Source organism: Centroberyx affinis, unplaced genomic scaffold, assembly GCF_046629955.1.
Source record: "Centroberyx affinis isolate AG114_WGS23_722 - 3 ecotype Tasmania unplaced genomic scaffold, CSIRO-AGI_Caff_v1 ptg003410l_1, whole genome shotgun sequence".
Taxonomy (NCBI): domain Eukaryota; kingdom Metazoa; phylum Chordata; class Actinopteri; order Beryciformes; family Berycidae; genus Centroberyx; species Centroberyx affinis.
Genome location: NW_027281388.1, coordinates 45001 through 69022, shown reverse-complemented (window position 1 = coordinate 69022; position 24022 = coordinate 45001). Strand labels below are relative to the sequence as shown.

At 42.5% G+C, this 24022-nt stretch overlaps 3 protein-coding genes across 4 annotated transcripts in view; all 3 read right to left on the bottom strand.

Moving 5' to 3' along the window:
* Positions 1-3301: 3301 nt before the first annotated feature.
* Positions 3302-13422, bottom strand: plekha2 (pleckstrin homology domain containing A2). Its single transcript, XM_071539128.1, has 12 exons — positions 13212-13422; positions 10201-10361; positions 9978-10034; positions 9127-9175; positions 8875-8972; positions 7415-7546; positions 7094-7183; positions 6929-6997; positions 6699-6769; positions 6489-6552; positions 5321-5398; positions 3302-5157 (listed from the first exon to the last, which is right to left on the bottom strand). The coding sequence occupies exons 2-12, from the start codon at positions 10339-10341 to the stop codon at positions 4720-4722; spliced, it is 1287 nt and encodes a 428-aa protein (XP_071395229.1). The 5' UTR covers positions 10342-10361; positions 13212-13422; the 3' UTR covers positions 3302-4719.
* Positions 13423-14687: 1265 nt separating this feature from the next.
* LOC139660873 (uncharacterized) lies at positions 14688-17551 on the bottom strand. The gene is made up of 3 exons (XM_071539133.1): positions 17501-17551; positions 16639-16752; positions 14688-15824 (listed from the first exon to the last, which is right to left on the bottom strand). The coding sequence occupies exons 1-3, from the start codon at positions 17547-17549 to the stop codon at positions 15607-15609; spliced, it is 381 nt and encodes a 126-aa protein (XP_071395234.1). The 5' UTR covers positions 17550-17551; the 3' UTR covers positions 14688-15606.
* Positions 17552-18222: 671 nt separating this feature from the next.
* Positions 18223-24022, bottom strand: part of LOC139660871 (transforming acidic coiled-coil-containing protein 1-like) — a 14614-nt gene continuing 8814 nt past the window's right edge. For both annotated transcript variants that reach the window (XM_071539129.1, XM_071539130.1), the window contains 7 exons: positions 22448-22579; positions 22253-22329; positions 21633-21676; positions 21138-21298; positions 20646-20752; positions 20393-20513; positions 18223-20248 (listed from right to left, as the gene is read on the bottom strand). In XM_071539129.1, the coding sequence (XP_071395230.1) occupies positions 20180-20248; positions 20393-20513; positions 20646-20752; positions 21138-21298; positions 21633-21676; positions 22253-22329; positions 22448-22579 (711 nt within the window). In that variant the 3' untranslated portion in view covers positions 18223-20179. The remainder of the gene's footprint in view (positions 20249-20392; positions 20514-20645; positions 20753-21137; positions 21299-21632; positions 21677-22252; positions 22330-22447; positions 22580-24022) is intronic.

The window sequence follows — 24022 nt, the reverse complement described above, 5'->3', positions numbered from 1 at the left end:
TATTCTCTAAAATATATTTTTTTATGTAGCCTACATCCAAATGACAGTCTATAGAGTGATATTACACGTTGTCCAGTTGCCGAAAAAGATACAATTTTAGGTTCAGCACAGAAACGTCGGTTTGTGTTGTTATGCAATATTTCTGAAAAATTCAATAAAAAGTTTAAGATTTCCAAATGTTTAGTCTAAAATAATAAGCCTATGTTGCCTGCATGCCGCACAATTCACCTGATTTCTTCTACCAAACATTAACAACAAAAATGCCAAGATTTAAAAATTTTTCATTTTGGGAATCAAAAGCACCAAATTGTCGTCATCAAAGAGTCGATTGATCTGGGCTTTTGACCCAACATCGGTAGCCTGGCAAACAATTAGGCCTATATTACTTGACTTTTTGCTCTAAATGTTTTCGTTTCAGAGTTATTGCCCCTGAGGAAATTTTCCCATGCGACACCTAGCCCGTCCTCCCCTCGTGCTCAATAATAACAAAAATATATTGAAGAAAGCGACTGATTTTAACTCTGATTCTGAATGGGCTTGTCCTTGTTTCACGTGAGGTTACAATTCTGACATCCGACCACCTCCCTGCTGTTCACCACAGAAAGATAGACACCTTGATTATATTGTATCAACCAACACAATGTTAGTAATTCATCATATAACCATTCAACGATTTTCATGTGGAAGGTAAGGCAGGCTAGGTAAAATAATTCTGTAGAATACTTTGTAAAAAAAAAAAAAAAAAAATCATACCAATATATACCATAAATATGATTTGAGTGTTTATTTGCCTTATAGTTGAGTTACATGGGCTTATCCTTGAATTATATGAAAATCTTCATTCCAAAATGAGGCATATGAAATTTGAAAACAGGACACTTTTACTCAAAATTATATCTGGCATCAAGGTAACAAACACGATGGAATTATTATTCAGGTTAGTGTTTATCTGAAGACTTTTACTTGCAAAAAAGTAAGATTTTTGAGGATATAATCATCTGCATCTTGACATATTGAGTAATGAAGATCATTCCCAAAAAGGGTATAGCTTTTTGTAATGAAACTCCTCATATGGCCTTATCCTTCAGTTGTATGGCTTATAGGGAGAATAGTACAAAAAAAGTGAGAGGCGAAGGTTTTAATAATACCTGAAATGAGGTGGCTGTGGCTGGACTGCTCATTATTGTCCCATCCTGGCTTCAGCTGACTGGTTCCTCTGTTCTCTGTCTGGAGGAAGTGGTGAAGGGGTCCCAGACCTCCTGCACTCAGCAGGTCTGTCTCACACACCTTCAGCCTGACCAGAATGAGTGTGTGCGTGTGTGTGTGGCATTAGAGGGCAAGGTCAACCCATTTCTCTGCAAACAATCACATCACACAGGGCAAAATACATTCCAACCCCCCCGCCTCCAGTTTGTAACGTGGTCTGATGTGGGAACACAGAGGTTGGGGGGTTTGGCAGTGGTCCAGACAGGGCCTCCGAGTCCAGATGAAGGAAAACCTGCTCCACATTAATATGACTTCATATTACACATGTTAGGGAGACTCAGTACTTTCTAGAGGCTTGGAGCAATGTTATGCTCTTCTTTAAAATCAATGCTCAGTGTATTTAATGTTGTGAATTCTTCCTTCCTTCTGGTTTAGTGGTAATTGAGGAGGTTTATATACTATAGTACCTCCCTATACACATCAATGGCAATTTGGCTGAAAGGTGAGCATTCTCTTTATGCCCTATAGAGTTGAGTGTATAATTTATACAAGCATATACATTGAACTCTTCCATGCCCTTGATGCACTGTCTTCACACTGACACACAGAGTGGCACAGTGGGCCGACTTGTGCCGAGTCTTGCAGCTCCCTCTAGTGGTTTTCTTCAGCAAGCAAGCAAATAACAGCAACAAGGAGAACAGAGCAATGAAGTCAATGTAGTAAAGTCCTCCAAAAGAGAAAAACAAACCATGCCATGTGTATGCCCAAGCCCATACACATTTTGTATGGCAAGAAAAGGACGTACAACTGGCTCCTCGGGCATGACTATTTCTTGGGGTTACATTTTAAACCATGAGAGTGCAATGCCATCAGAAACAGCCACTGAGGGTTAGAACAGCCTGGTGCAAAGGCATCCATGTGGGAACATTAACATTTAGGGGACCGGCCTTTCGCTGTCTGCCCTCGGAGCAGCCTGTCACTCACAGGCGTCAAACTGAGGTGTTATTTAATAGGTGACCTTTACATCCTCAATATGATGTATGTGCAGACACACAGACAGAAAAAGCAACCTTGAAGGCTTATACGCTTTCCCCCTCTTTTAGACTCTTCCTCTTTAGCCATTTTACACATGCATCTCTGTGCACAGACACACACACAGCCTGAGAAACTCCAGCTACAGTCGATCACAAGTCCATCACACTGGCTAATTTTGAAAGGAGGCTTCAGATCAGTGTGCCAAAGCCTCACAAGTTTAGCGAGTTTTATTTGCACGCACCATGGCCAAAAGTGCTCAATGTGGAGTTTGTTTGGTGCAAATACATCTGGTTCCCCATGGGCCTGCCGCCCATATAGATCATTGTTTTCTCTTTCCTTAACCTCACCCGCCTCCAAAATTTCCTCTCTCCCCCTCTCCATTCCCACTGGTCCAGCCACGTGTTTCTGCTTGGATTCCTCTCAGTACCTAGAGGAGCTCTGTCTTTAACAGACTGAAAACTCATTTCAGCACAGCTGACATTTCATGGGCACTAAGGGCCTTTTACCGACCCACACAGTTTAAACTGTTCTGTAGAGACCTTTTGCTCTAGCTGGTCCTGCAGCCACACAGCTGCACTGGGAGGCAGACCGGGAAGTGGACGGAGGTCAGGACAGAGTTTAAGGCACTTTCCCTAATGGACCTTTGCATCGGACGTGTGAAACACTTCGCTTAACACAACCTCTGGGCACTAGATGGGCGTTTGTGTTTGTGTGTGCACGCACGCTTGTGTTTGTGTGTACACAGTGTGCATGCGTTTAGGGGTGGCAGTATTAAAGGCCAAATAGGTTGGCCTTGACCCTCCGCCTGCCTCCCAGTAAGCCATTTTGCCCTTTAGAGAAAAAAGGTGATAAAAACCTGAACGTCTTAATTCATCACTTCCATCAAAAGATTACTTTGAAAACTCTCCAAACTTCATTTTGTGGACTGCGTTCTGTTAAGTGAGGCTTGACTGACACGCCACTAGATGGCGTGAAGCTCTACTGCACAGTTATTACTGGAAAAAGAAAGGAACTTTAAAATTTCTCCAAAAGAACCCAAACAAGACAGCTAAAAAGCATCATTTAATGTACAAGAAAGCAAATTAAAATTGTATGCAGGCAGGCAAGTGCAGATAGCTTGAGAAAACGGAAGTTAAGCATGGAACATGGTACCACATCAATGAAGTGTTGAGGTGAACCTGAGACGAGTAAGATTACTGGTGTAACAGCCTAAGGTATCGGAGGTGTTTCAGAGGAACCTGTAATATCTGTTGTGAAACAGCTGTGATGTACCACACAAAAAAACACGCAAGTAAAAATGAGAAAAGCAAAGTGCGAAATTACAATAAAATACCACAAAGCAATTAAGACACGTTTTCCCACAAAATGCTGCAACAACAGATCATAATCACATTTACAAACCTGTCAACCAGCTGATGAGCTGTTCCATTACTTTGATACTGGTAGTACATTCTACAGTGGCACCATCTAAACACTGTTGTATTGTTATGGTACCTGTTACTAGCCAAGAGAGGAGTCACAGTTTACTGATGATTGATCTCCAAGCCAAGCTTTATAAGCTCCTATCTAAAACATTGTGAGAACATAAATGCATGACGTTACTGCTGATTCATCTCTATCTGTACCGGCTATAACAACAGAGGAGCCTTCAGTCAGTTGGCATGTGAGTGCATTTACCGTTTGTTCCTCCTGGTTCAACCTGAGACCTACAGGCGCTACAGCTATTGCTCCAGCCCTTTCCCCCAGACATCTGATTAGATTGTGGTAATAAAATGCTTGTTAAATATTAATAAAAGGTGTGCTGATGTTAGGCTGGAAGAACAGCTTTCACATCATGTGCGTCTCCAGGAGCAGGAGTGAAAAACACTGGGGGGGATTAGGATTCTCTACAGAGGCAGGCGGACACTGAACCTAAATTTGCATTAAAAAAAAATCATTCAAATGTACCTTGTGAACATAAGCTATAATATAATAACCTATCTGTGCTAATGTGAACAAATGCTTTGAAATACTTCTAGCAGAAGTAAACCCTCAGTACCCTCTGTTGATGTTTTTGATGTCATGAGATTAATCGCTCATAGGAGCCAAGTGTGTGCACAGTGGACATAGATTTTAGGGCATGTACCATAAATTGTGAGTCTGCAAGAACAACCGACTAATTACTAATCAACATCAAGATCATTCAAGTTTTCATAGGAAGTTGCACAAAAAAACCCCACCTTCATAGCCTTTCACAGTCTTGTCAAACACTTAACACTGTTGTCCTCTTGATCCACTTCCAACTGGACCATTCCTCACCTGCAACACAGCGATGAGGCCAGCAGTTACCCTATGCGCCCAGCAGGGGGCCCCAATAGCAGGTCATGGCATTGAGGTTGGTGGTCACATTGTCACTTCATTGGGAGGAAATACTATTCTTACCAGTCACATTCATCTTAAAAAGCAGATGCCAACGGTTTCAGACAGACTTCATTGCACCTAGACGTCTGTGGTGCGGATGCCGTCATCATCCAGGCTGAAGGGGAAGCTGCAGTCCGTGTGGGGCTGCGGCTGGGAGCGGTGCCTCCGACGCACGCTGGCCGTCAAGACGCCTAGGCCGCCGGTTGAAGGTGGAGGGGGCACGCTAGGGCAAGGAGTCGGGGCAGAGAGGGAGTTGGAGGAGGAAGAGGTGGAGGACGAGGTGGATGAGGAGGAGAGAGAAGGCAGGGTGGGCAAGGAGCTGAAAGGGCTATCTTCATCCTCTGTGTCCAGGAGAGAGGCCTCGCGTTGGGGCACAGGGGTCCAAGGCTGCCAGCCTGGAGCCACGGAGCAGGACTTGACCAGCGTTGGTCTCCGCTCATCGGCCTGTTGGCCGCGGGATGCAGAGCAGGCATTCTGACTTCGGTAGAGGGAGGATGCACGTTTAAATGGAAAACCCTGCAATAAGAGAGAGAAATAGAAAGAGAGAGAATGACATGGAGCTTTCACTTCTCCTTCAAGAAAGTGTAGTCAGAAGATAGCTAGGGAATAAAGTTGGTGGTTCGTTCACGATAAAGTTGGTGCCTTAGCAGAGAAGAAAGAGGAAGGACTGCAGGTTTACCTTAGAAGGGCCTCTGAAGTCCTGGATCTTCATCTCAATGTCCCTGATCCAGCCATGCATCTCCTCCGGAGAGTCTGTCTGTAGAGGCAAGGTTACCAGGAGGATAAAGCCCAGCAGGCTGGCATGTATGCAAACATTTTTGCAGGCACATCAGCTATTATAGTCTTACATTTTCTATTATTTATTTTATATTCAAGTTTGTTTATTTAAAAAAAAAATGGCAGCAGTTTTTCATTCAGCATGTTCAGCAGGACATTCGGTCTTACGCATTCCATTGATACAGAAATGAGCCTTATATATGGCCTAGAAAAGGCAATATCCACAGGATATAATGGTTTACAATAATAGTATATTATACTGTATATGTATAGGCATTACAACTCTAGAATTACAAAAATATTAGTTAATAAGTTAATAAGTATACAGGTATTGTACAAATGTAGGCATTAACTATGATCATTTCTATAATTTCTAATCATATTTTAAATTTTGATTTCAATTTCACTTTAGTTTCAGTTAATTTTCAGACTGGTTTCCTACTCTACTTGCATTATGGCACAGATTCTTTCATCTCTGTTTTTTCTGGGGTTTTTTTTGGTATAACTGTTATTTTTTTCAGTTGCCATGCTTCCTTTTAGTCTTTCTTTCATGCATGGACATAAACACATGTATGCATACCCACACTCACACACACACACTCACACACACTCTCTCCCGCTCTCGCTCTCCCTCTCAGCACTTCCCATCTGATCTGACCCCAGTCTTCTCAGTCAGCTGTTCTCCCAGGGGAAGGAACAGGATGTTATTGTTGTTATGGTAACAGATGGCTTTGCCCATTTCACAAAAACAACCGTTTTGTGCTCCTAAAAATGAGCCAGTGCCACACATCAGCAACAGAGCATTGAGAGAAAACATCTGAAACATAAGGAAACATACACCAACACACACACACTTCTCTGGTCTCACTGCCTTCCATTTAGCAAACTACCTTGTATTTAATCAATGTTCGCACTCACTTGAGCTCATGTATCAAAAAATACTTGAGTGCTATGACCATGGGTAAGAGGGCATTCCCCCCATTAAGGCTACGTTCTATCAGTACAGCTTTTGAAACTCATGATGAACGAAGCCTCTGATTGGTTGGCATGACAGGAGGGAGGGATTGTACCTGAACATAGAAGGTTCGGGAGCTGGTGATGATCTCAAAGAGGTTGTCTCTCATCAACAGATCCCTGATGGACACAGATAGTGGATTATTATACATCTGAAACACACAGGTGACTACAGGGAGGGCTAAAGAGGGAGATAGATGGAGGAAGGTTGAGAGATAACTAGAGAGGTAGAGAGAGATAGAATTTGAGAAGCGAGTTGGACTCACCCAGATTTGACCAGACATTCATGGACTTTCTGAATGTCCCGCAGTGGAATGGCTCTGAGAGGCTCCTTATCCTGCCACATACACAGGCACAAAGGTATGATTCAGACATGGGACGTGTTTAACACATTAGGCAAGACACTCACAAACACCAGTCACACAAAAACACCAACGCGACAGAGAGAGAGAGAGAGAGAGAGAGAGAGAGAGAGAGGGAAAGAGTGTGACCTCACCGTCTCACACTTGTAGTAACTGACAGCAGTGTCATCCAGAGTGAAAAAACGCCTCTTCCAGCTCTTCCTCTGAAACACACACCACATACAACTCTCACCGCCTTCAACACGCAGCATATTTACACAAGTCTAGATGTAATCAATTATATTTAGCTGGATACTCACCACATTACCCTGTTTGACACAGTATCCACACCTCCGCACACCCGGTTTGTTGACCTTCCTCTCTCTCATCTCCGTCTCCTCCCCCTCATTCTGAAACATGTCATCATAACTATCATCATCATCATCACCGTCTCGGTCATCAAAATGACACAGCCTGTTATTGGAGACTTTATGTTTCACAGAAAATCAACGGCACAAACACAGATGCAAAAACAATGCTCATTAACATCATCGCATTCACCGATCTCATTTCTATCATCCTCAGTGTCACCGTTAGCACCGGCACAGTAGCCATGTTGGCTTTAGCTCCCTCCCCAGTACCTGGATGGGAGTGTGCACCACCACGCCGCCGATGATCTCGGTCTTGTAGGCCTGCTGCCTCTTCCCTCCCTGAGTGTCGCTGATGACTGCGCTCACATCGGACCTGGGAGGCACTGGGCCGGCCTTAGGAACCTGTCAGCACCAGGTAGGATAATATTAGGCAGTATGGCAGTATCATGTGGTTCTGCAGCTCCATGGATAAAGCTCAGCATTAGCACTGCCAGGGTTTATGGGTTCCTCCAACATGGTTAAATGGACACCTTGATAGTTTAAAATGTATTCTCCTTTGGCACTAGTCACAATGCAGTGGAAAAGTTTCTTCACTGACACTACAATTAAGTGAAAAACAGCCGGATAGCATTATACCATTTTGTAAAACAACGGGTATCTCTAGCTGCAAGCTATCAAATTAGTTAGCAACACCCACCTGTTTCAATGTGAAATGCTAACAATGCTAACAAGTCAGGCAGTGCCCAGAGAAGAAAAATGACTAAAAATGATCATAGGAATATCATATGAAGAATTTCATTTTTTAGATATTCATTAGTCAATATTTCAAGAACACAGATGATTCTATCTTCAAAAGCATAATTATTTTGTAAGCAAAGGTCTTACAATGACACCTATCATAAATATTAGTAATCCTAATGTGCTTGACTTTTATGCCAGCGTCCATTCCGTTTTGCATGCATTTTCACACGTGGCCACGTTGAGGCAACGAGGCCCAGCGAGCAGCGAAGCCCTCCCAGTGAAGGGGAAGTGAAAGAGAGAGTGAGCAGCGCTGCTTCCCGTGTCAGTGTGCAGGTGAGAGAACAAGAGAAACACACTTCTCTCTCTGTCAGAGACATCTGTAGCCCTCTGGTCAACAAGGCCCCAGTTGTCTCACTGAACACACACAAACACTATGCAAATGCGCATACGTGCATGTATACATACAAACACACACACACACACACACACACACACACACACACACACACACACACACTGGTGTTTTCACACCTCAACCGCATTCTGTTCTGCTCACATATACAATTATCACATCTGAGGAAAGAGCAGCGATGTGTGTTATCAGTTATAATCATGCACATACATAATTTCCTCATTCACCAAATGTGTGATATTCGTGGGCAGTGTGCTGATGAGTGCACAACCTGGTCAAACTGTGATCAGTCACACTGCCACAAACAGCTTCCTCTCAGGTGTAAAGAAATCCCCTTCCTAATAACTGCTGGTCTAGGCTTGGTTCAAGCTGGCTCCATTAAGATTCACACAGTCCACAGGCCATGAATGAGATGAGGAGAATGTCGATGAGACATTTAGGAAGCACCAGCTAGACAACCTTCTGCCTGAAGCCTTTTTATTGTATCATCCAAAACGGAGCCTTCTGCTTATCATGTGATATGTTGTATGTATGTGTGTGGGTGTGTGTGTGTGTGTTGCTGTGGCGCTGTACTCACAGTGATCTTGCTGGCCTTGTTGAGAGCAGCAACCCAGTCTCTCATGTCAGTCGCATCGTTGGCTTGGAGGAAGTACCGCCGGGAAACTGCATTGATGACTACAAAAATAGGAAATTATAAAATCTATGACTATCCACAACAATTGCATAATATGATTTTATTACACAACAGAACAGAATGGCAGTCATTATTATGTGTTACTGCATAAGCGTGACTAGTAGGGGTTTTTTTCCCGCCGAAAGACAAACTCACCAAAGCAAAACTCTGTCTTGGGCTTTTGCTTCAGTGTAGCTTCACTCACCTGAGAAGAGAAGAGAAGAGAAGAGAAGAGAAGAGAAGAGAAGAGAAGAGAAGAGAAGAGAAGAGAAGAGAAGAGAAGAGAAGAGAAGAGAAGAGAAGAGAAGAGAAGAGAAGAGAAGAGAAGAGAAGAGAGATAAAAGATGAAAGAGAACAGAGAAAAAAGAAAAGAAAAGGAGAAGAGCATTTCATATCTTCGTCAAATTTCATCTAATTGACAGAGTTAAGTCTACTTGACTTATGGTGTCCAGGGAGTAGCTGTCAACACTAACAGTCTAGTGAAGCCAGATGCCATTATCTCTGGTTAGCTCAGCACACTGACATCTGGAAAACTTCACAATGTCTGCTTCAGCCCAGCAGTGCATGCAACCATGAGCTGATAAGTCCGAGATCTAGTATATTTGTGAATTTTGTATTTTCCTATTTGTGCACGGTATTAATCCCTCTGCCCAAATTACACCTTCGTTACTACATGTATGTAGTTGATATGTACGTCGCTGTCGGGTGAAAACCCTGTATCTCCAAAATGTCAACTTCTCAGGAACTAAGAAAACAGCCTTATTTTAGCTTGATCACAATGCATTTTTGACTTTATCCTGTAGATTTTCCTTTGGTTTCATAAAGCCCAAGAGGTCGGAGACACTTTCTCAACCCTCTGAGGAGCATGTAATCCTTCAACTGAAATGAAAACATGAAAATCACCAAAATTGGAGTTACATGGTTTTCACAGGAGAACAGCAGGGGTTCTCACAACACATAACTGAGAGAAATGACAGGCAGGCGAAGTGGTGCAGAGAGCGGTTTACCATAGAGATGTAGGTTAGTTTGAGGCTGCCAACAAAGCTGGCTCCACTGGGCAGGTTCTGCATACAAACACAAACACACACAGTCACCATTGGCTCAGAGTCCAAGGTTATATAGCTCCTATTGGTCAATTTCACTTCCTCTTACTGTTTTCTGTTTGTTCAACTGTGTGTCATATGTGTGTGTGTGTGTGTGCGTGTGTGTGTGTGTGTGTGTGTGGAGCACCTGAGGGTTGTCCATATACCACAGCAGAGAATTTCCCTGCGTATCGAGGATGAAGTATCGTCTCTGGAATCGACAGCTGTTCTCCTTCTCCTCGATGTCCAGGAACCCACACACACGGTTCAGCCTGTCCATGTACGGCATGCTGCTGCTATCACATATCACTGAGACAGACAGAAAGGCAGACAGACAGACAGTCAGACAGACAGGGACTGAGACTCCAATGAGATGGACAGACAGAGACAGAGAGAGGCAAAACACACAGTGAGAAACCGAGAGAGACAGACAGATTGGACGGAGAGACGGAGACAGGCAGATGTGGAAGATATCCATATTTCATGTAGTTCGAATGCACGCGATCACACACACGTACAGTGCACACACACACACACACGAAAGGAAAAGAGCCCCACTCACACTCAGCAGTTTTTCATGTGACGTGATTGAGGCAGAGCAGCTAACCCTGAAGCCTGAGGCTGAGCTGAGGCCCTCTACCACAGCCAAAAATTACAGACTGCACCCAAGATCTGCACACACGCACATTTCAACTGGCCAGAGAAGAGAGAGGAGCGAGAGGAGAGGGAGGGAGGAACGGGAAAGGGAGAAGACAAGGAAGGCGGAGGGGAGGGGTGAGCTGGTGAGATGTATTCATTAAGATGATGCCATGCATGTGAATCACTGAGCCACTGACTGATTTGTCAATGACAAATCGTGGCACATTCACCACATGCACGCAGGTATGCTGATGGCATTACAATAATGTTTAGATTATATTATCCGTGCTAGACATCTGACAGTAAACAAAAGTGTACTGTCTGACATAAACAGATAAAATAGTTTTTTTGGGGGGGGAGGGGGGCTGTCGGACTAGTTCTGGCATGGCGAGAGCTCCATAACATATATATATATATATATATATATATATATATATATAAATATATATAAATCTTGTCCTCTTTAAGCTGCTGGGGGAATTTTTCAACCTCTCCAGTCTCTGCAGTGTGAACTGTGTGCCTTCAGCCTCTACACGCAGACTAAATCACATACTGTACACAGACACACAGAGTAAAAAGGACACAAAGCAGGGTTTATACACATTTTCCATTTCATAAACTACCAGTCAAAAGTCTGGACACATGCATTTTTCTTTCTTTTTACTATTTTTCACATTTTAGAATAATAGTAAAGACATCAAAACTATGAAATAACACAAATGGAATTATGCAGTGACCTAAAAAAAAGTGTTAAACAAATCAAAACTATCTTCTATTTTACATTCTTGAAAGTAGCCGCCCTTTGCCTTGATGGAAAGACAAAGGCTTTGGAAAGAAATTCAAACACAGGCATCAACTTCACTATTCATATTTGTCTAAGAAACAAATTTCAAGCATTTAAGCACAAGCCTTTAGATCAAAAGATCTTTAAGATCTTTAAGATAATGAAAAACATAGTACATTCAATCAGGTGTGTCCGAACTTTGACTGGTAGTGTAACAGGATTTTAAGTATTTGCTTGGTGTTCAATATAATGTGGGCTTATAATGGCCATGCAATAGGACTATCAACTAGGCCATATCTATGAATGAAAAACATTTTTTCATAACAACAAATATTATCATATGTTAATGACAGTCACTCTATGACCCAATAAAATATGTAGTCAGGACTGAACAATTGTTTTCCCACCATAGTTTTACAGACCTGTTTTATTTCAAAACTTCTCGAGACCTGGAAATGATCAAATTCACTTTCCAAACTTTCCAGACCTGAACTGAACCCTGACAAAACAAAGGCACGCAGACACCGAGAAATAACGGCAGACACACAGGCAGCATCTTCACTGTGCCGTTGTAACTCCCACGAGACTTAAGGTTATGGTTAGGGAAATGCTTTATGTCGAAGCTGCTTCAGAGAACTTTAGAGTGCTGCGCTTTTGATGCCTTAGTAGTTTAATATATTCTTCTTCTGGTGTTGAAATAGGTTAAAGACACAAATTGTTCTAAAACCTTTGCAGAAGCACTGGTTGCAGTGGAAAAGTGAAAATGGTGCCGCAGAGGTCGCACAGGCCAACACTGAGACTGGCACACACACACACAGACACACACACAACCATTTTGGGCATCCGAAAACATCTGGTTTAACCATTAAAGGCAGACGCAGTGGTGAGGTTGTGAAAAAAAAAATAATGTGTTGGCATCACTGGCAAAACTTCACCAATGAAAATAATTCTGAAACTCTTCAGCGCATGCACATAAAGTCTGACGTGCTCAGGCTTTAAAATGCAGCAGCCTAGTCTGCCACATATCTATCCTATCAAAACATCTTTAAAGAGAACAGAATATATTGATCCTAACAGTGAGACCAGTACTATTGATTGTCCTCTACTACTAATTACAACTAGGCTGCCAGGGATGTAGAGGAGGGTAAACCCAGCTAAACTCAGTTTACCCATCATGTTTTATTGGACGAATAGTTTTATGGCATAAATTCATAGTATACATCTTAATAAGTAGTATAAGTAGTATCAAACTTATTATAGAGTATAGTTATATGAGGATAGGATCATACTTTTCTGAAATTATAATTAATAATCATATATGATTATCACTGACTGTAGGTCATAGATTACCCGCCTTTTTATTCACCACTACATCACTGTAGGCAGTTAACTCTAACTCTAACTCAAATGAAGGTTTATGATTATGAGGGTGGGTGTATAGCTTCACTATGACCATGCTATGAAAATGAATGCTTAGACATGCAACTCTAGTTTAAATTTTAGCAGCCAAAACTACTCATAAAGTCCTAACAGCACACTCAACTAAGATGACCTGTCCTGACTCACCACCATTCAACTGTCTGTCTGCCACACCTACTGTACCATCCGCTCTCAAACGCAGAGATATTGGACACACACGCACACGCACACACATACATACACACACACACACACACACACACACACACACACACACACACACACACACGCACACACACAAACTGCCATTGACTTACCCGCTTTGGAAAGTCGGTGTGCGCCACAGCCAGCGCCCAAAGACAAGTTTTTACGAAGATGACAGCAGTAGGAAGTCGCGTCTTCTGAGCATAGTAAATAAAGTTTTGATCAACTTTTACTAACAGCTCATATTCTCACGGCTGGCGTTCATCAGACACACATTCTCCTCTATCTGTTTGTGTGATCGGATTACAGAGGAGTCGTCTTTTTTCCGGGTTGGCCGTTTCGCTATTAGACTAAACCAGCCCCGGATGTGATCTATGCGTCCCAGCTCCGGCCGGGTCCTCCTCCTCTTTTCAGCTGTCACATATGAGGAACTAGGCACAGCCCAAAAGGCCCTCTTTTTATTGTCATCTGAAGAGGACGAGCACGCAACTTTGACCTCTTCCTTTATTTTATTGTGACAGTTTGGACTCTTATTACTGGAGACCGGTGTGACCCTTTTTTGTAAAATAAAGGAACATAGGCTACATCTATTGCTGTGAATACGAAATTTTATCTCTCTTCTTTTCTGAGATGGCAACATGAGAACTGGGTCAAACACAAACCAACGCACACGCACACACACACACACACACACACACACACACACACACACACACACACAATCTCTCGCTCTCTCTCTCAGCTGACTAATCGGTTGGTTCATATAAAGGAGGCATGCCTACAAAACAAAGGGAACAGAGTGTAAAACTGGACTAACAGGGATATAGTGAATTCAGACACCTGCTATGGCAGCATGTGACAGACAGGTATGACAGAGGTGCAGGCTGATGTCCCATTACCACAGAGGTGACAACAGATCTGGGACAGTTTGGGTGATGAATTGGTAATGATGAAAGAGATGAAGTCCTGAGATGAAACTCCTGAGAGACAGAAACTATCAGACAAACAGAGCTTGCGCCAACAAGGACTGAACTGACCTGACCTGCTGTATTTCTGTTCTACAGTCTGTCTGGTCAATAGTCTGGGTTTAGAGTCAAACATTGACAACCTCCCACAGTACTGCGCCTATAACTGTTGTTTACCTCCACTTATGTGAATATAAAACATATTGACAAGAGTAATTCTGCCAAGCATGTATGTTGCTTTCTTTGTTGGTAAAAATTTGTGTCCTCCGCTTAAGAGGAAGTGGTTGCACATGTCATATGAACTGCCTGGGGGTGGAGAACTACCTCAGTGATTTCATATCCTGTGGCGAGTAAATAGGACTCAAGTCAGAGATGCAGAAGGAAGTCCTCAAGTTTCCACAGCGCGCCGCTTCTGCTGAAAATCACTGTGACTGTCACATTGTTTTCCTAATGTGTGCATCGCAGAGCATCTAGAGGCATGCTGCTGCACACGATTACTCTTCATTGGCTATGCAAGGTCAAGTGTAGGGTTTCAGAACATCATACCAAGGGCATCTTACCCCTACCTGCACACTTACACACACACACACACACACTGTACACAAAGAAGAATAAGGGTGCGATTGTATCTTTATTCAGAAAAGCTTGCATGCACAACATATGAGCAGTTCAGGTGATAAACTCATCATTACAGAAGTTTTCAACTTTTCTTTGGATATTTGAGATGTAACAAGACTCAAGTCACTCACAGTCAGAGTTCCCTTCCTGGTTACCATGGCAATGACACCATGGTAAATGTGGTCACTATGGTGACGAGGGTCGACTACCTGGAGTTCTGCACTAGCTAGCTACCCTCTGAAGCACCCCAACATCTACCAAAACCACACCAGAGTCCCTCTGGTTATACCAAAACTGTGTGTAGGTGTACTTCAGTCTGTGCATGTTTAGTCATCACCACAATGACTTTCAAAAGTGATTTATCCTTTACAGTTTGCTTATATCACATGACAGCGATCATACCACTATGGATAAAGTCCTTACTAGTCACGACAAGGATTGTAATATGATATTGAAATGAGTCGAGGAGCAGCTACAGGCAGTGGCTGCTCACAAATGACGCCACTGAATAATAGCTCTCATTAATTGGACCACCACACTCCTCCAACGCTCCACCACAGCAACCGCACACACCACCCACAAGCGGTACACTCACTATATCAAACCTCTTTGATATTGAATCTCCTTTTTAACCCTAATCCTAACCCACTTCAAACCCAGTATAAACCCTTTCCCTACAACTAAACCCCCCCAACTCTGATCTAATATCTCCTAAACACGGATGATGTGCTGTGAGGGACACAGTAACAGAGAGGAGTGGGTGTGTGGACTGATGGATGGATGGATGACGTGGTAACAGATGATTGGATAAGACGGATATAAAAACAGAGCTGATGAATCATCGGATAGGCAGATGAACGGATAGATGATGGCATGGAGGAAAAGAAGAAGAGAGGGGTGCGTGGGCGGGTGATGGTGGAGGCGTTCAGAGCCAGCTGAGGGCCAGGCGCAGCAGGAGGGCGGCCAGCAGCAGGACGGGGCTGGAGGACAGAGCCCCGGCGATGTTGTGGTGATCCCCGTGGCTGTGGCTCCGGTGGGGTCCGTTACAGTCATCGCCAACACAACACTCCATCTTGGCTCCAGCCTGGGTGCCGTACGCCTTCTCACAGAAACCCTTGTAGGTACACGACTTCATCACTGTGTCTGAAACGCAGCACGGCAAAGAAAGACATGTGAGATGGGACAGACTTTCACAGTTAATATGCTTTGAATTGATTTGAGTTTTAGCGCTTGTGTTTAATTTGCTGCTCCGCTGTGACTCCATGAACCAGTTGAACTCTATGGGTGCTCATCTGCCCCCCTCTCCCACTCTCTCTCTGTCTCTCTCTCTCCTCTCCTCTTGCTCTCAAGCACACACACACACACACACACACACACACACACACACACACACTCAAAGACATAGAGAGGTCTGTGGTTAGTATAAACTGCTGGGATCACATCCAGCAACCTCAAATGATGAGAGGATGCAGGGGCTGAGGCTTTACCATGACACAACACACACACACACACACACATAACACACACACACATACACAAACAAACATAGAAAGATTACAGAATATTGACAGAATAATGAATAGGCTATATATCCTCAAAGCGTACAAGTACTTTTGAATTTCAAGCAATTTATCCCAAGATCCTGTTGGTTTCGATGAAATATTGTACAGAAGCTTGAACATTAATGATGAGCGTTTTGGTTTTTGTGATGACTTTTAATTTGTCAATGGAAACAGCGTGATGACTATTTTCAGCATTAGTTCAGCTTCCTTTAACTGCTGTAAGCCCCATGAGAAGCTGGTTGTCAGTGTTTTGCTGACATCTAGTGATATCTAAGAGCATCAGTGGAGGCCTTTACAGTGCTGTATTAAAACACAGAACCCATCATTCATCACCCATTCTGCTGTATATCTTTCAGTGTGTGTGTGTGTGAGTGTGTGTGTGTGTGTTTACTCACTGGGTCCTGTGATGGTGGAGCAGGCATCAGCGTACTGGGGACAGGGGGCGGAGCCCTGTCTGTTGCACTCTTCCTCATTGGACGCCACACATGTGTGACATTTAAGGGCGTGGCCTTCACAGACGGAACAGGAGAGACATTCTGACTTGAGACTAAGCAGCTTGTACATTCACAGGCAAACATGCACACACACAACACACACACACAGACACACACACACACACATATATACACACATGCACACATACTTACACACACAGTCATTTGTGTATCTGTCCATCCATCCCACTATCCATCTGCACATACACATGCATGCATCCACACACACACACACAAACACACACACACACATGCGCACACAGGTATAAACACAAGAGATCCCTACATGGCCAGTCGGCCCTGTGCTGAGCAGCAGGACAATCACAGACAATCACAGCTGCTTAGTGTCACAACAACCTGTTAGATACAAGTACAAATGTATACACTGCGCTCCCGCTTTTACGCTTTCTGAGAGTTTCATGAGGCCAAATTTATTGCTTGCGAGGCAGACACATACATCATTTGAACCATGAGGTTTAAAATGTGTGACAGATTTATACGACAAATGTCCCAAACTGTGCTGGCCTTAAGTTAAAATTGTTTTGCTACTGAGGGAGTGAACTATGTTCAACCAAGCAGCTGTGGCCTGCTTTTTGGACAGAGAAATCCTGGATCCTCTACATCACAGTGCTATTTAGACTACCAACCTCCTCTAGTCCCACAGCAGTGGGTTTGCCAGCCGCTCATCAGTAGTCATCATACTCCAAATCCTCTCCCTATCCCAAAACTCCACAGTCATGATAGAAGTGGTGTAGAAACTTACTGTGGCAGGCCAGGGAGATGAGCAGCAGCAGGGCCAGGACAGTCTTCATGTTTGAGAGTCTGGAGAAGGAGTGGATGAGCTGTGAGGAGTTCCTGATGGAGGGGACGGGCGGGCGGGGGGGCAAAGGGTCAAGAAGGTGTCTGAGGGCATTAAGGTCTTATCTCAGTAATCTCTATCAATGCTGCACAGCCAGCAGCCTGTGGTAATGGACTTAACCATGTTAGCTTTAACAGGGAGACACAGTAACAGTGATATATGGTTCCAGTTAGAGTATCAAATGTGTGGTAAACTGAGTTTGAGCTCATTTGTTAGTGATGTAGTAAAAGTATTCATCCTACTCTACTAGTTTTGTAACTAGCGGCAGGTTTTGCTTCATGACTCTGGATGCTGAATATTCCTTAAGCTGCCAAAGGAGCTCAAGGTCATTATTCGCTCCTGGCATGCGTCAGCCAAGTGTGTATGAGTGGGTTAGTTTGTGTGTGTGTTGTTGTTTATAATTATCAGTAATGAGGCCAAGGCTGAGAATGGGGTGACACACATATGGATAAACAGTCGGTGAGAATTCATGTGTGTCAAAGTGTCTGAGCCCTTGGCAGACCAATGGTCCCAAGATAGTCAGTAGATTCATGAAGCCTTGTACAAAAACTACTAAAAATAATGCAAGCACTACTTATAATAGAACAAATTATATTTATATTTATTCAAGCAAATGTACACACACTCACACTGTTAGTTCACAATGTGTCAACACAGGTGTGTGATCGCTATTTCTATTTTACAGATATCAAACAATAATTCAAGAAGGGAACACTGACATACAGAACTGGCAAAGCAATATTTTCTGAAACAAAAACAAACTGTTTGTGTAACTGGAGGTAAGTTAACATGAGAATGGCACAAATATAAACTCTGGCACATAAAGGGGTGTGTGTCCTGATGCTTGTGTCGCTAAGTTATAACCTCCTCTGTCTGGCAGAGGTGTGTATTACTGAAGCAATGTGCTGAACACAACTAGACTTAGTGATGTGTCAACAACAATCAGCATTCTGATACCTGTGAAGCTGTGAAAATAAACATGCAAAGACAGTATCTGTTACAATAACTAGAGTGCAATGCTGTAATTACAGTCTTGAGACCTTGTGTTATCCCTGAACAGTTTTCTTTATCGTCACTTTATCATCAGCTACAGACCACACCTCTTATAAAACTTTTCAATTCAAACGTTGTTAAACAGCTTCCCTGCATGCATCAGTGGCAAGAGGTAAATGTGATTAGGGGACGAAAACTGAAAGAATCACTCATAATCTGTAATGGAGTGATGGTTTAAGGGAAAAACAATTGGCTATAGTATTGCAGCACTTCCTAAAATTGTAATAGGTTAAAATATTTTCATCCAAAATACAGAGTCACTTTATTCAACTATTTCCAGTTTGTTTAGGATTCTTAGCTCTGTGTCAACAACACAGGATGGCTGATGTTGCAAAGTGGTGGAGTTTAGGAAGTTGGTTTCTCTCTCTCTGCACCACGTTGGGGTAAAGTTGCCTCTGAGTGCTGACTTGACAGATCTGTGCTAACTTTAACTAAGGACGTTACAAAACTGGACACTAGATAAGCACTGAGAGGCAACTTTGCCCTACTGTGTGTTGAGACAAGACTGGGTCAAATAGTATTTGCAAATACATTTTTATGGTTTGTTTTAGTTGACTTAGATGCCACATGGTAGGGTTTCCAGACAATACAATGAGTGCCAGAAGGTTTAGACAATCACAGGAAAGTCTTTGATTGTCAATTCAATATATTTCTATGTGACTGACAAACTATCTGAAACTATTTGGATTGTCCTGATACTAGATTGTCAACCACAACAATCTAGTATTCCAAGATGGGTAAAACAAATACTAAGAATTATCTGCAGCTACTATTTGACTCACTCTAGTGCAGTGCACCTCCTGCACAAACCAAGGCCTCGGAGGTTAATGAAAGCTTTCTATTTCCTCAAACGCCCCTGCACCCTTCCCTCCAGCCCAGCTCTCGTGCAGCTTGACTTCAACCCTGACCTTATTCTGCTGCACTAATACCCCCGAGCTTCTCTCTTTCAGAGTAAAAGCCTCATTTACACTTCAGAGAAAAATCATGTTTTATGGATTGTTGCTGCGATATCAAACAATCCTTTTCAAAAGCCCATCCAAGCATAAATCTAAATGCAATTTTGAAACAACGATTGCTTGTATAAAACCTGATGTCATTCTACAGGAGGCTGAAATGGTTGAAAATTTAGAAATTAAGTGGGAATCTAAGTATAGTCACAAGCAGGTTTTTGTTCACTGGCATGATGGACGAAAAGATAAGGGGACAAATTGGCTTAATAAAGGGTAAAAAGAATACAACGAAAACAAAATGACCACATATAACAGAGTCCCAACTCAAGCAACATTTAACATGTATAGAATGCTGCTCCGGTCACTAGTATTGCATTCAGTTGGAGTATATAGCAGGTTACTTTAGACATTTGTATAGGGTTGACCTGTACAAGCAATCTCCAAGCTGCAGGGCTGGTGCAGGGTGAGAACTGCTTCTTGGCTGGGGACATGCACAGGGGTTCGCTGTAGGCTGTAGGCTGTAGGCTGTAGGCTGTAGGCAGGACTGGAGGGACAGTATTGGTTGATTCACAGGCGTCTCTCAGTCTACTTTTCCCATCTTAGCGATCAGCTCGTCGCAGATCTTGGTGAGTTCCTCCATCTCTTGATTCTGTGACAAAACAGAGCAAGATAAGTATGAGCATTACAATACGGCACAAATATATGACATGGATGCTATAATGTGACCTCATATTATTGCATCTAAAGGTATAGATATAGAATTGACATGCAGCAATATGAGAATGCCACTGACCTTCTGCTGCAGGGCTCTTTCCAGAGACTCCACCCTCATCTGCTCCTTCCTCAGGCTGGCAGTCAGCGCCACATTCTCTGAGCTTGCCTTTGAACGCACCTGAGCGATCTCCTCATTGGCCCTGAAAGAGACATGGGGGGGAAGGGGGAGGGAAACAGAGACATATAAATGACAACATATCAAAATCGTAAAAGTGATTTGGTTTTTATGACTGATTTGACAGGAAGGATGGAGTTTCCTTTTTAAACCCTACCTGTCTAGTTTCTCCTCAGCATGGAGTTTGAGTGTCTGGTATCTCTGCTCCTCCTGTTTGACTCTGGCCAGATACTCCTGAGCGCACTTCTTCAGCACCTCTTCATTCTTTATGGGAAACAGAGAGAAACCACAATGTTGTATATCAATCAGCCTGACACAGAGAGAAACAAGTATACAGAAAACAGGCACAACATTGTAAATCATTACATTATACTTGTCTTACCAAGGAAAAACAATGCAGTGGTGTCCTATGTAGTGGTACCCTAACCCTTTTAACCTTTACTTATCCAGGTATGGTTTTGCTGAGCATACATGCTCTTCTCCTTCTCCTTCTTCTCAATTCTATATTTACACATGTTCACTCCTGGCAGCTACACTAAACCAGCTGGGGGTCAAAGGCTTTGATCAAGGGCTCCTTGATGATTTTTCATGATTAAAACATTTCCTTTGAGCCGTTATCCAGACATGAACCTGTCCTCTGACCCTGTACCTTCTTAAAACCCTCCAGGGTGCTCTTCATGTTTTCATATCGCCGAAACAGGTCAGAGAGAGAGCGCTCTACAGAGTTCAGGTCTGTCAGGGCGGTGTCCCTCTCCATAGTCATTGCGTGCAAAGACTTCTGGGAACTCAGAGTGTTGCGTTGCTCATCCTCTGATTGGAGCAAAAGAGAAGACTTTACTGTTGAGCGAGTGCTACATAATTGTGGTTTTAATCATGTGACAGTGTTTACATCTAATGCTGCATTTATATATTTTACCACATAAACATTAGTCAATTCACAAGTAAAGAAACTGAGAAAATCTTGACTGAAATATCAGACTTAATGTTTGTTTTTACAGCTGCCTTGCCGCTCCACACACAGAACAATGTGCACTACTGTTTCTGCCTCTTAGTCAGCATAAACTGTACCAGCTGAAACCAAGTACCTTGTGGTGATGTAATCATTTCAGTGACCAATGAAACATATTCTAACACTTTGACTCACCGATCATCTGAGCGATTGTCTTCTCATATTCTGCAACAATTTTCCTGTAATAAGAAAAAACATGTGATGAGACTCACTGAACCTTATGAGAGACTGCCTGGTTCTTGAAGATAAAATGTAGCCTACATCATCGTGCTGCTACTTCCAAAACAGCAAAAAGGTAAAGAATAGTTTATTAATGGTTTATACGTCTTGAGACCCAAATGTTCCCCTATTTGTCTGCTTGACTATTCTTTCTTCCTCTTAGCTTTCCACCTGTCAAACTCATAAAAACATTACAAATATATATATATATTTATATATATATATATGTATATATATATATATATATATATATATTTGTAATGTTTTTTTTGTAATGTTTTTATCACCTAATATATATATATATTTATATATATACTGTATATATATATATATATATATATATATAATGGACTCCTGACTCTCTTTACACACAAAAATATAAAGAGCAAACACAACACAGATAAAGTCCCCTCCGCACCAATTAATTGAGTTGATGTTTCAGTCAGTCAGCCTTTCGCAAGACAACCCTCAAGTCAATCAATCATGCTCATTTCTCCAATATAACTGATTAAATAAAAAGCATCATGTTTCTTCACCTCATCTCAACGACTTCTTGTTTGCTGTCATCGTACTTCCTCTTCCAGTCGCTGGCCTCCACCTCCTTAGTGATGATCTGAAAGGAGACGTCTGCCGTGAGCAGAAATTTACATACAAAAAACCTGAGGAGAAAACAAACACACTGATAACACTGATGATGTTTGGCACTGTGTAAAGGTGGGTGATGTATGTACCTCCTCCCTGATGAGGGTGAGAACTGCCTGTTTCTCTGCCTCACTGATGCAGATGGAATCCAGGACCTGACTTCCTGTTTTCTGCATCTCACTTCCCTCCGACTTGTTCTTCAGCTTGCATGGATCTTCGTACTGGTGAGAGAAAATGAGATGTGTTGTCCCTCATCAGCTACTGTACGTTCAGTGATATAGTGGAGGGTAAAAGCCACCTAAACTAAATAGAGTTTATCCATCTATCCAAGCTGTTATAACAACTCTATGATAGAAATTCATACCATACATTATGAAAAAGTAGCATTCGTGTATGCTGCTTTTTTTTAAAAACTGGTTTAAAATGATAATCCTCAAGATTCTCATTTTCCTTGATTCTGGCGACACCTTTGATGATAAGTGATCATTGTTTTCATGTTTTGGACTCAATGTAGGCACTGGCCCAACATAATAATGAAGACACTTAATGTAGACTGCGGCTTCTTATATTTCTTTTACCTTCTTATTCAAACCAAACCACTGTTGTTGCTTCTGTAAAACACATCGCTTCCTTCCTGTGCAGCAGAGTATTTTTCCCAGGAAAGAGGGACACCCTCATAGGTGTTTAACAACAAATGTAAAAAAAAAAGTTTTGTCATATATATTGGTGATAGATGTAGCATAACAGACATTTCTTTATATGAAAAAGTTGCTGATTATGACTTTAAGGTTGCCCACCCTTTTATTCACCACTGTAACCCTCTTCTTCTTGGTAGTTGATTCTAAGTGAAGACTTATTCTTAGTGACCTCCATAAAGAACTCTAATGTACTAATGTAATATTAATGAAATGCTGGGCTGCAGTTTAGGGGTTTTTGTAACTTGTTTCTGCACTTGAAGCCTCTGGCTGGTTATTTAACTAATTTTATTTCTCTCTCCTCCCCTTCTGTATGGCCTCTCTTCGCTTCTCTTCAATCTTCTCTCTCATCCTCTTGCCTTCATTAGCTTCTTTCGTTCTCATCTCTCTTGGCTTTCAATCGTTGTTCTAAAAACCTCTTGTTCCTCGTTCTTCCTCCCCTCCCCCACCTCCCCTCTTGTCCTTCCCTGGATTATGACAGTCATATTCTAATCTCCTGAATGATAATCCAAATCCCTCTGTCACCTGAGTAGATTGACATAGTGGCAGACATAAAGGACCTCCTGCTTTTCTAAAGCACATGAGTGCAGCCATCACGTCAGACAAGCTGTCATAGCGTCCCTGCTGCAGCCCCAGACGTAATGCAACAAGCTCACATGGCCTCAATATATCATTTACCACACAAATGTCACTCATTCAGTTCACAACAGACTTAATAAGGAATGTCAGGCTTAATGTCAGTACACAGCAAATTGTGTTGATCTTTCAGTGACAAGTATGTGGAGTTGACAAGTGTTGACTGGAGTGTTGTTTGTTCACTCAGAGAGCCAATGTGGCTCCGGGGCGAGTGTTCAAAACTATCTAGAAGTGTCAAATTAACTCTGATGGGTGTGGAGTTCTATAAACACTGGCACAGTGATGATTTTTACACTCTCACACTAAATTAACACTGACAATTTTGCTGTGTAG

Bases quoted from the DNA above. Each gene is read 5' to 3' on its own strand.
- plekha2 (XM_071539128.1), bottom strand. From the start codon at position 10,341: ATGCCGTACATGGACAGGCTGAACCGTGTGTGTGGGTTCCTGGACATC. The intron at 7,184-7,414 runs GTACTGGGGAGG...GACATGTTTCAG, and splicing joins TGGTGCACACTCCCATCCAG to AATGAGGGGGAGGAGACGGA. The intron at 6,998-7,093 runs GTGAGTATCCAG...TGTGTGTTTCAG, and splicing joins GTGTCAAACAGGGTAATGTG to AGGAAGAGCTGGAAGAGGCG.
- LOC139660873 (XM_071539133.1), bottom strand. From the start codon at position 17,549: ATGAAGACTGTCCTGGCCCTGCTGCTGCTCATCTCCCTGGCCTGCCAC. The intron at 16,753-17,500 runs GTAAGTTTCTAC...CCGTCTGTGAAG, and splicing joins CATCTCCCTGGCCTGCCACA to GCCACGCCCTTAAATGTCAC. The intron at 15,825-16,638 runs GTGAGTAAACAC...GCTGCGTTTCAG, and splicing joins CTCCACCATCACAGGACCCA to ACACAGTGATGAAGTCGTGT.